General features: G+C 47.6%; 1 protein-coding gene, 1 non-coding gene and 1 pseudogene across 3 annotated transcripts; 1 reads left to right on the plus strand and 2 right to left on the minus strand.

Annotated features, from left to right (window-relative positions):
• Nucleotides 1-1893: 1893 nt before the first annotated feature.
• Rps16 (ribosomal protein S16) lies at nucleotides 1894-4346 on the minus strand. Of its 2 annotated transcripts, none has more exons than XM_075987153.1 (5): nucleotides 4187-4346; nucleotides 3958-4059; nucleotides 2322-2418; nucleotides 2185-2232; nucleotides 1894-2092 (listed from the first exon to the last, which is right to left on the minus strand). In XM_075987153.1, the coding sequence occupies exons 1-5, from the start codon at nucleotides 4232-4234 to the stop codon at nucleotides 1947-1949; spliced, it is 441 nt and encodes a 146-aa protein (XP_075843268.1). In that variant the 5' UTR covers nucleotides 4235-4346; the 3' UTR covers nucleotides 1894-1946. The 2 variants fall into 2 exon arrangements, with proteins under 2 accessions (XP_075843268.1, XP_075843278.1); XM_075987163.1 differs by having other exon boundaries at nucleotides 2185-2255.
• Nucleotides 3425-3550, minus strand: LOC142842838 (small nucleolar RNA SNORA40). Its single transcript, XR_012909499.1, has one exon. It is a non-coding gene; the product is annotated as a small nucleolar RNA SNORA40 (small nucleolar RNA).
• A 481-nt stretch (nucleotides 4347-4827) lies between the features above and the next one.
• On the plus strand, nucleotides 4828-4924 carry LOC142842841 (small nucleolar RNA SNORA40; annotated as a pseudogene).
• Nucleotides 4925-11100: the final 6176 nt, after the last annotated feature.

Raw genomic sequence — 11100 nt, forward strand, 5'->3', positions numbered from 1 at the left:
TGTCTTAAGTTGGGCTGAACTCAAACTCTCCTCCACAGCCAAGGATGACCTTGAACTTCTGATTTTCCCACCTTTTTGGGAACAGGCATGTACCCAAACCCAGAGACAAGCTCCATGGCCTCTCCCCACTGACTTGTAAGGGCAGATGCATTGAGTTTGCCTGACCTACTGTGTACAGATGGGAGGCTCCTTAAACCTGGGTGACCCTTCCAGGGTATTATTGGTGTCAGTATCGGCTGACATTCAAAGCTTCCTCAGCCCAACACGGCTCTTAGTTCTCCCATCACCCAGTCTGGATTTGCTTTCTTTGTAACAAAGACTATAGCCTTACACATTTCCTCTGCTCTTCCTGGTATTTAAATAGTGGGGTGGGTGTGGTGCTTCACAACCCCAGTCCCAGCACTCAGGAGGCTAAGGCACAAGGATTCCAGAGCCCTGGGAGTTCAGGACGAGCAAAGTCTGGAGTGTGACAGCTCAGCCAAGCGCAAAAGGCGGAGACATCACACCTGGTGCAAAGCCCTGGGCTTGCTGCCCTGTGTTACAAATCAGGCAGATAACAAACACAAGATAATGCCAGCCAGGGCCGCCTTTAATCCCAGAGGCAGAGGCAGGCAGGATCTCTTTGAGTTCGAGGCCAGTCTGGTCTGCAGGAGCTAGTTCCAGGACAGGCTCCAAAGCCACAGAGAAACCCTGTCTAAAATACCAAGCAACCAGTTGTGCACTCCCAAGTCCTAGCATAAGACAGCCAGACTCTTCTAAACCAAAATGGGAGTAGGAAGAAAGCTTGACTGGCAAAACTTTGGAAGCACGAGGACCAGGGTTCAACCCCAAAACTGGGTTAAAAAAAAAAAAACCAAGTCGGGGCTGGAGATGGCTCAGAGGTTAAGAGTCCTGGATGCTCTTCCAGAGGGTCTGAGTTCAATTCCCAGCAACTCACAACCATCTACTATGAGATCTGGTGCCCTCTTCTGGTGTGCAAGCATACATGCAGACAGAACACTATACATAATAAACCTTTAAAAAAAAAAAAAAAATATCTACAGCCGGGCGATGGTGGCGCACGCCTTTAATCCCAGTACTCGGGAGGCAGAGGTAGGCGGATCTCTGTGAGTTCGAGACCAGCCTGGTCTACAGAGCTAGTTCCAGGACAGGCTCCAAAGCCACAGAGAAACCCTGTCTCGAAAAACCAAAAAAAAAAAAAAAAAAAATATCTACAGAGCAAGTTCCAGAACAGCCAGGACTGTAACAGAGAGAAACCCTGTCTCAAAAAACCAAAAATAAAGTTGAGGGGCTTGAGGCAGCTCAGAGGGGTGACTGAATACTTGAGGTTTCTAAACACACTGATGGCATACACCTTCAATCCTAGCACTTGGCAGAAACAGGCAGATCTGAGTTGGCTGGAAGTTAAGCACACTTAACTTGGGACTTGGATTCGGCCATGTAAATAAATGGTGGATCACACCAGTCTGTACAGGGGATGCGACACCCTCTTCTGGTCTCTGCAGAACCTGGGCATATATTGCACACACACATAAATAACTTAGAATTTTTAAATAGACAGCAATTGAACAAACCCACATGCACTTACACATATCCATAAAAACCATGCACACACAGGCTAGGCTGTATCCCCTGGGTTCTGCCCATAATGCACTGCACAACAAACTAAGCCAAGTCCTTCCTGCCACCTCCAAATCACACATGGACCAGAGAAGATGCTTTTTAAAGTGGCTGGATGTGGTGGCACACACCTATAATCCCAGCACTAGGGAGGCAGGGCAGGCACACACCTTGAGTTTGAGGCCTGTCTGGTCTACACAATGAGTTCCATGACAGGGCTATAATATAGAGACCGTATCTCAAAAAGACCATAACACAGAAAAAAAAAAAACATTAAAACCCTAGGATGTTTATTACAAAGGTTAACCCTGATCCTTGAGTTGGGCTTATCGGTAGGATTTCTGGTATCGAGCACGGGCACCAGGACCTCCGAACTTTTTGGATTCACAGCGCCGAGGATCAGCTACAAGCAGGGTCCGATCATACTGGATGAGGATATCTTTGATCTCCTTCTTAGAGGCCTCATCCACATCTGAAGATGAAGGGACAAGATTCAAATAGCCAAAGTCTTCAACTTGGTCTCCACACTCACCCTCCCACCAGGAAGGACCATGGCTCACTCACACTTTTGGTAGTAGGCCACCAGGGCTTTGGAGATGGACTGCCGGATAGCTGCAAGACACAAGGGAAAAGTTCTGTGAAAATCCAGTCTTGCTCCAGGAGCTGATGTCACAGCCACTGGCCCCGATCCTGAGACTCACCATAAATTTGGGCCACATGGCCACCACCCTTCACACGGACCCGGATATCCACACCTGCGAATCGCTCCTTGCCCAGCAGCAGAACAGGCTCCAGTAACTAGAGGAATGGAAGATGAACAGGTCTAGGTCCGACCCCGGACAGCTTAGTCACCCCCCTCAGGAGTTCTGCTTCTCGGTGTGGACCCTGACACCACGACAAAGGAAGACTCAAAGCAGCTAAATGGAAAGATTATTGCTGCAGGGGCAAAAAGCCACAGGCAACCTATCCTGGAATCCCGGTGTCCTTCAGATTCCTATGCCCATGGAGAACGGAAGAGGGTCCCAAATACCCTGAAGCTAGAATCATGGAATGACAGGCAGATATGACATCCCCTGAACAAGAAACAAAGCCATGGTCTCTGGTCTCAGAATACTGGTAGGGATGACATCCCCAAGACAATCTGCTGACAGTACGAGCTCCGACCCGAGCAGCCTGCCCTTCCCTCCTCTCCTGACCCTTCCTTACTGCTTTAGCTCACACCCCAGGCCCAACTATTTTGGATCAAGTTATGTCCAGCATTTAGGACTAGCCCATCTAGAAGCTCCATGGCGACCGGGTCCAGAGCCAACTCGGCCACTGCTGTTTCCCCAATGCACAACATGGCATACATAAAAATCCTTCAAATAAATAAACTGACAGCCAATAACCAAATCCCACCACACAAGCAATACATTCTCATCCTTTGAGAGGAATGAAATTTAAGATAAGTATCTTCACAACAGGCAGTGGTAGCACACACCTTTAATCCCAACACTTGGGAGACAGGAGAGCCAGGACTGCTATACAGAGAAACCGTATGGAGAAACTGGCGATCTAAATTCCACACCTCTCTTAACTCAGAGAGGCTCAGATCTTATTTACACTTACTCAGCTACCACACTCTGAAGGTGCCCCTCCCACTTAAAAAGTTTTTTCAAGGTAGCATTTCTTAGTGTGGCCTTGGCTGTCCTGAGAGAGGACTGTCTCTGGGTATGGAATGATAGGATTAAAGAGACAATTCGCCACCACGAGGCTTCTAGTGGCATTATCAGGAATGCAGTCATCACTGAACAGTCTGGAGCGCGATGTTCCTTCTTACATGTACCAAAACTCATACACCAATGAGTTCTGGGTTGCAAAAGAGGATTTATTTTTGCACCTGTCTCTAAAATTTTTGTCCACCAGTTAAACAAAAACCCATACAAGTGCTACCAATCTTAGATTCCGGAGGACCCCGCTGGATTTTCTTTCCCAGATTTTCACCCTGTAGCCCATGCCGACCTAAACCGCACTTTGCTAGGATCGACTCTAACTCGTGGCACTGTTCCCCTGGGTGCTAGAATTATACACATGAACCAGGACATTTCTACTAGAGAAACCGACAATCATGTACTATATACACTATGCTATCCCCCGGGGCCACTCGCTCCTCGCAGGGCAGATTATACTCTTCAACGTCCTACGTTTTATTATCCCAGCTAGGAAATCACGTTTTCCCAGGACAAGCACAGTCCAATACGTAAGTCATTCTCCTTTTCACACCTCAACTTCTAATAATCCCGGGGCCTTTGCTTCCGTCTCTCCGCCTCCCAGATGCCCGCGCCCGACCCCAACAACCTTGTACTGCAGCGTGCGCGGCTCGATCATCTCCAGGGGACGTCCGTTCACCTTGATGAGCCCATTCCCCCGTTTGCAGTGCGCCACGGCTGTGGCTGTCTTCTGTGGAAGGCGAGGGAGACAGAGAGGCTCGTGAGATCGGGGCCCTGGCTCTCAGGATGGACTCCAGATCTCTGATGTCTCCCAGCCCCAGCCTCCCCCGGCTCCTTCCATCCCTCCCCTGGCACACCTTGCGTCCGAAGACTTGCACGGACTGCAGCGGACCCTTGGCTGGCATAGCTGCGAGTATGAACACGAGGTCCTCACCGCGCGGCGCCGCAACCGGAAAAGGAAAGCTCGGGGCCGCTTCGGCCGATTTTCAGGGTCTGCGCAGGCGCTTTGAGCGCTGTTTCACGACAGAAGCGAGCTTTGCGGCCGACGTTAAAACCCAGCCGGGGACGACTGATTCGCGGAGGGAACGCCCTCGCGAGGGGTGGGGCAGTCCTGGAGGGCGGAAGGGACAGAGCGGAGAGGGATTGGGCGGGGACTTGGTCCGCAGCTCCAGAGAAGTGCTGCGGGGTTGCCTTTCCATTGTTTTTTCCGCGGGCGTGGTCGTCTTGAGTTTTGGCCAATTCGTGTACAGTCCTGCTTCGTGATTCTGTCCTTCGGCCCTCCTTCTGGCTGATTCTCACCCTCCCCCCCATACTGACCGCCTTCCTCCCTCCCTGACTTTTCCCCCGCCCCAGGATCCCCATCCGTGTCTTCCTAACTCCAACTCACTAAGTCAGTCCCCCAGCATCTTGTTCCCCAGAACCCCTCTTCCCTAAAATTCTTGTCTCCTCGGACCCTCCCCCGCGAATGTACATTCACTAGACTTCCCTGCCTATCGGAGTCTCCTCTTCCTTGCAAAGAGGTGCAAAAATAAATCCTCTTTTGCAACCCAGAACTCATTGGTGTATGAGTTTTGGTACATGTAAGAAGGAACATCGCGCTCCAGACAGTTCAGTGATGACTGCATTCCTGATATTGCCACTCAGAGACACACCCTTACAGGCCGCTTTCAAAGCTCTCCTGAACTCCCTTCTGCAAGTCTTAAACTGGATTCATCCTAGCGTGCCCGTTCTGCACCCGTCTTCGCCGGAATTACCACCTCTTTGGCAGCTCCTCTCCTCGGGAACTGCTCCTTTGAAATTATTCCTCCCAGGATGGCCCTCACCTAGACCCATCTTCAGAGCGGTTCTCCTAAACGATCTTTATCTGGAATTCCCCAAATCGGCCTGTTTTAAGATTTAATATTTTTATTTATTTGTTTGGTTGGTTAGTTTGGTTTTTTCGAGACAGGGTTTGTTGGAGTCTGTCCTGAAACTCTCTGTAGACCAGGCTGGCCTCGAACTCACAGAGATCCACCTGCCTCTGCCTCCCAAGTGCTGGGATTAAAGGCGTGCGCCACCACCGCCCGGCCTGATTTAATTTTATGAGTTCAGGTTCCCGAGAGAGACTTCCAATCTCCCTGGAAGTGTGGTTTATAGGGTGTCTGTGTGCCACCCAACTTGGGCACCAGGAACGAAACTCAGGTCCTCTAAAAGCAATAGGTGCTTTTACCTACCGAGCCATCTTTCGGGCCTCCAAATTCCAGTGCTCCCCTATACACCGCACCCTAAGTCTGTACCCCACAGGATTCTCCAGCCTACCAATCCCATCTGAGGAAACCCAGGTTTTAGTTTTTCCATCTTACCCACCCCTAGAATTCTCCTAAGTCAAGGGGTTCCCTCACAGGGCTGTGGCTTTTGTACAGTCGCCTCTGTCTCTCTGGCAGCACAGGGTGTAGGGACTCCCCATGTCAGAGACTTGGAAACAGTTGGAGGGCAGGGTTGTCAACATGGATGACAAGGTGGGGTCATGTACAGCTGTAATACCAGCACTTGGAAGGTGGAGGAAGAAGGATTGGGAGGGGTACAGATCCTTCCTCTCCAAACCTCCAATACAGTACGAGTTTCTGGGTTACATGTGACCTTGCCTCGGAAAGAAACAAGTTGGTGAAATGCCCAAGTCTGAGGACCCAAGTTTGATCCTAGGACTCATAGGATAAAAGAGAAAACTCCTGCAAGAGGTCCTCCGACCTCCACACATGCACTGTGGTACATACAAACAGACTCCCACTTAAATGTAATAAAAACTAAATGCGCGCGCGTGCGCGCACACACACACACACACACACACACACACACACACACACACACACACAGTCAGTTTGGTTTTCAGAGAGCGTTCCAGGTCAGCCAGGGCTAAGTAGTCTAAACAAAGCAAAATGTGGCACTGTCCACACTACCCACCCCCTTGGTAGCGGCAACGCCTTCCCGAAGCTGGAAAATTAGGGAGAAACCACTGGGCGCTGTGTGTATACACTGACGCATGCCTGAACATGTTCACAGGAAAACAGTGTGGCAGATGTTCTGGCTGTCATATTTCTGACCCACTTTGGAAGATAAATGTAGTTCAGACACAGATGGTAATTATAATGATTACATCCACATTTAACCAGTGCTTACTCTACGCCAGGTGCTGATCTAATCTAAATGCATTGAGTATGTTGGGTGATGTACTCTCCACGATAATTCCATGAGGTGGGCAGGGCCACCATGTGTAGGTTTGACATCTACAAAACACAGTATTTGTCCTGGACACTGTAGATTCATATTTGTCAACTGACAGCAGATGACAGTAAAATACCTTGTCCTAATCCATTGGTTCTTCTGCCTGCCCAGCCCTTACCCCCCAGTCTGTCCTTCGGTCTCTTTGACTGGCTGGAATTCACAATGTAACTAAGAGACGGCTTTAAACCCCTGATCTTCCTGCTTCCACCTCCCCAGTTCTGGGGCTATGCATGTGCACAACTACATCCAGTTTTAGAATTGTCCTATGGAGTGATATTTCATTTGTAATTTAATACATAAAGCTTGCCTCAAGATCAGAGAGTAAAACAGCCCCACTGGTCAGCCTTACAGACCGGGCAGTGGTAACACACACCTTTAATCCCAGTAGACACACTAGTTCCTCAGACACCGGGCGGTGCACGCCTTTAATCCCAGCCTTAGAGAAGATTATAGAACTGGAGAAGACAGCCCTCAATCTCAGTCTAATTCTGAGAGTCTCGGGCAGGACTGCCATTAGACTGAGGTAGAGGTAAGAACCAGTAGCTGGTTGTTTTACTTTCCTGTTTTCTGTTTTTTTTTAAAAAATTAATTCATTTATTTATTTGTTTATTTTTTTATTATGTATGTTCTGCCTGTGTGTATGCCTGCAGGCCAGAAGAGGGCACCAGACCTCATTACAGATGGTTGTGAGCCACCACGTGGTTGCCGGGAATTGAACTCAGGACCTTTGGAAGAGCAAGCAATGCTCTTAACCACTGAGCCATCTCTCCAGCCCTCACCTACTTTCCTAAACTGTAACTCAAACACTATCTCCCTCTTCCTCCACTTCTTTTTTCCTCCAGATACTGGCCTAAAAAGCCTAAGCATGGTTTCACTGATGCTCGGACTCCGAGCTTTCTCATGCTCTCTGTTGTGTCCAGGGGGGTCGCACAAAGATGGGAACAGACCACCAAAGTATAATAAACCAGAAGTAAACTTTATTCCAGAAACCAGAATCCAGGAAAAAAATTAAAAAACATCTCCATGGGATACAAAAAGCTTATCAGCTAGCTGAGACCACAGCCAGAGATGGTTTGTATAAGACTGTGGCAGAGGCCGGTTTCTGAATCCATCTTTTTATAGTAGGGGCACCAAGCATTAGGTCTGAACAAAGGAATTTTTATAATCTCAAGGTAAAACTCAGATACAGATTGCGTTACTTTACAATCTCCATTAACAGAGTCTTAGTTAAACTAGTGTTTGTACTTACTCTTGTCTTAGTACTTCCAGGTGGTGTTTACTGAAGCCCTGTGCTGTCCCCTTTGATGCTACCAGCTTCACATAGCAGGGATAATGTGTAACCCAGAGGTCATATATCTATTTCCTAAAAGTTGACTCAGCTCATATCTGTGGGTTAGCTCTCAGTTTGCAGAGAGATGCTTTGGCCTTGTGAATAGAGCTATGGGTTGTAAAGCGAAATAACCCACTGTTAATAGTTAATCCTCAAGCTGCTGACTCTTCTCATTCTCCTAGACTTATAACTTTATAAAGTTTTTTTATTTCTACATTCTTATCTTTGGAATCAACATTTTTATATTCTTATTCTTGGACCCTCTCTAAAACCCACTCCCTTTCCACCACGCGGCTGCTTGGCAACCTCCATTACTGAATATACTTGCTTTCTTGGACCCTAACTCAAAAAGAAACGGGTCACTTCTTCATCTACATCTCCCTGCTCCTGGCAGCAACTGCTGGGGGTGACAGCTTCTTAGTCCTGCTGCTTTGGTCTCAGAACCTGGGTGGAGGGATGGCTCAGCTTGTGAGAGTACTCAGTGCTCTTCCGAAGGACCCTTTTGAGTCCCAACACCTTCATGGTGTTTCAGTTTCACAACCATCTGTAACTCCAGGTGCACCGGGAACACACATGGTACACAGACATACCTATAGGCAAATATCCACACACATAGAAATAAAAATTTGAAAATCTAATAAATTTGTCCTTGAGATTGAAAAGAAAAAAATTCATATTTGTAATCCCAGCGTTTGGGAGGCAGAGGCCATGAGATTCATTCAAAATTAGTCTGGTCTATATATAATGAGTTCAAAGCCAGCCAGAACCACAGGGTGAGACTTTGTCTTTTTAAAACAAGTCATCCATTTTTGTTTTGGGTTTAGTTTGTTTGTCTGTTTTAAGATTTACTTATTTAGCCAGGCGATGGTGGCGCACCCCTTTAATCCCAGCACTTGGGAGGCAGAGGCAGGCGGATCTCTGTGAGTTTGAGGCCAGCCTGGTCTACAAGAGCTAGTTCCAGGACAGGCTCCAAAGCTACAGAGAAACCCTGTCTCGAAAAACCAAGACCAGGGCTGGAGAGATGGCTCAGAGGTGAAGAGCACTGGCTACACTTCCAAAGGTCCTGAGCTCAATTCCCAGCAACTACATGGTGGCTCACAACCATCTGTAGTGAAATATGCTGCCCTCTTCTGGCCTGCAAGGACATATGCAAACAGACCACTGTATACTTAATAGATAAGCATATTTTTTCTTTCTTTCTTTTTTTTTTTTTTTTTTTTTGGTTTTTCGAGACAGGGTTTCTCTGTGGCTTTGGAGCCTGTCCTGGAACTAGCTCTGTAGACCAGGCTGGGTTTTTTTTTTTGTTTTTGTTTTGTTTTGGTTTTGGTTTTTGCACCACCCTGCAAGTCATGAATTTTTTTTTAAAAATATTTTATGATTTATTTATCTTTATTTTATGTGCATTGGTGTGAAGGTGTCAGATCCCCTGGAACTGGATTTTCAGACAGTTGTGAGCTGCCATGTGGGTGCTGGGAATTGAACCCGGGTTTTCTAGAAGAGCAATCAGTGCTCTTAACCGCTGAGCCATTTCTCCAGCCCAAGTCATGAATTTTTTAAAAAGGAAAGAAAACCAAAACTAAACTTTATGAAGGCCTGATTTACACACAGTGGAAGGCCCCAGGTAACATGCATATTCTGGGTTCAGGCAGACACTGCCCCATTTCTACCTCCCGTGCTGTGCTCCCTTCCCAGTCTGCCTCCAGGCTCAGCCACATGCACCCACGAATCTGCTTTCCCCGTGAATAGCTTGGTTTTGCTTGCTGGGGAGTTTTGTCTGAATGGGATCACAGGCTCTGCTAGATCCAGCTCCCTGGCTCTTTCACTGGTGTTGGAAATTAATATGTGTTTCTCGGTAGTTTGGTGTAATTTTTGTCTCCCCCTCCCCCATTTAGTTGTTTGAAGAAAGGGTCTCCTTTTTTCATCCAGGTCACCTGGAACTTCAGATTCTCCTCCCTCAGTGCCAAGTGCTAGGATTATAGGTGGGTACCACTACTTCTAGCTGAAGCATGGGACTTTGTTTATTGTGTGTATATATGTGTGTGTTGGGGGGAAGAGTACGTGCGTGACATAACATGGACACGGAGGTCAGAAGACAACTTTTAGACAACTATATCAAACTCGAATTCTCAGGCTTGGCAGCAAGATCCTTTAATCTGGTGAGCCATAGAGATGAACCGAATGTGTCATTCTTATTTATTTCTGTTTTTTTCTTTCTTCATATTTTATGTTGTCTGCGTGAATTCCTGTTCACTACATGAATGCAGTGCCTCCAGAGGCCAGAAGAGGGTGTTAGATTCCGTGAGACTGGAATTACAGATGGTTGTGAGCTGTGAGTGCGGGGAATGGAAGCCAGGCCCTGGCCAGAGCAGCCAGGGTTCTGACAGTTGAGTCACGTCTCCAGTTTCAGGGCTTTTGCTTTTGGTTACAAGGTCTCACTCTGACCCCGGCTGTCCTAGAACTGCATGGACTTGCTTGTTTTGTGCGCTCCACACTACACACTTTCTCTCAACCTTCCATCTTGTGTCTATATTAAAGTGTTTTTAGTAACGGGACAAAGTGGCGCACACGTTTAATTCCAGCCTCGGGGAGGCAGAAGCAGAAGTGAGCTGATATCTGTGAATTCGAGATCATCCAGGCTACACAGTGAGGCCCTGTCTCCTTCTCTTTTTCTTTTTTAAATTTTGTATATCTGTGCCTGTTAGTATGCCTGCAGGCCAGGAGAGGGCACCAGATCTCATTATAGATGGTTGGGAGCCACCATGTGTTTGCTGGGAATTGAACTCAGGACCTCTGGAAGGTCAGCCAGTGCTCTTAACCACTGTGTTATCTCTCCAGCCCTCCAGCCCGAGGCCCTGTCTTAAAAAAAAAAAAAAAAGTCTTTAATAAAACGTGCTTCACTGCTGGGCGGTGGTGGCACACACCTATAATCCCAGCACTCGAACTCCGTGAGTTCGAGGGAGGCCCGGCTGGTCTACAAGAGCTAGTTCCAGGACAGGCCCCAAAGCTACAGAGAAACCCTGTCTCGAAAAACCAAAAAGAAAAAAAAAGGAAAAAAAAAACCATGCTGTACTAAAGTGGCAATTTTTTTTTCCATTTTGGTTTTTCGAGACAGGATTTCGCTGTGTAGCTCTGGCCGTCCTGGAACGATCTCTAGTAGATCAGGCTGGCCTTGAATTCACG

This window comes from Microtus pennsylvanicus, chromosome 1 (genome assembly GCF_037038515.1).
Source record: "Microtus pennsylvanicus isolate mMicPen1 chromosome 1, mMicPen1.hap1, whole genome shotgun sequence".
Lineage (NCBI taxonomy): Eukaryota > Metazoa > Chordata > Mammalia > Rodentia > Cricetidae > Microtus > Microtus pennsylvanicus.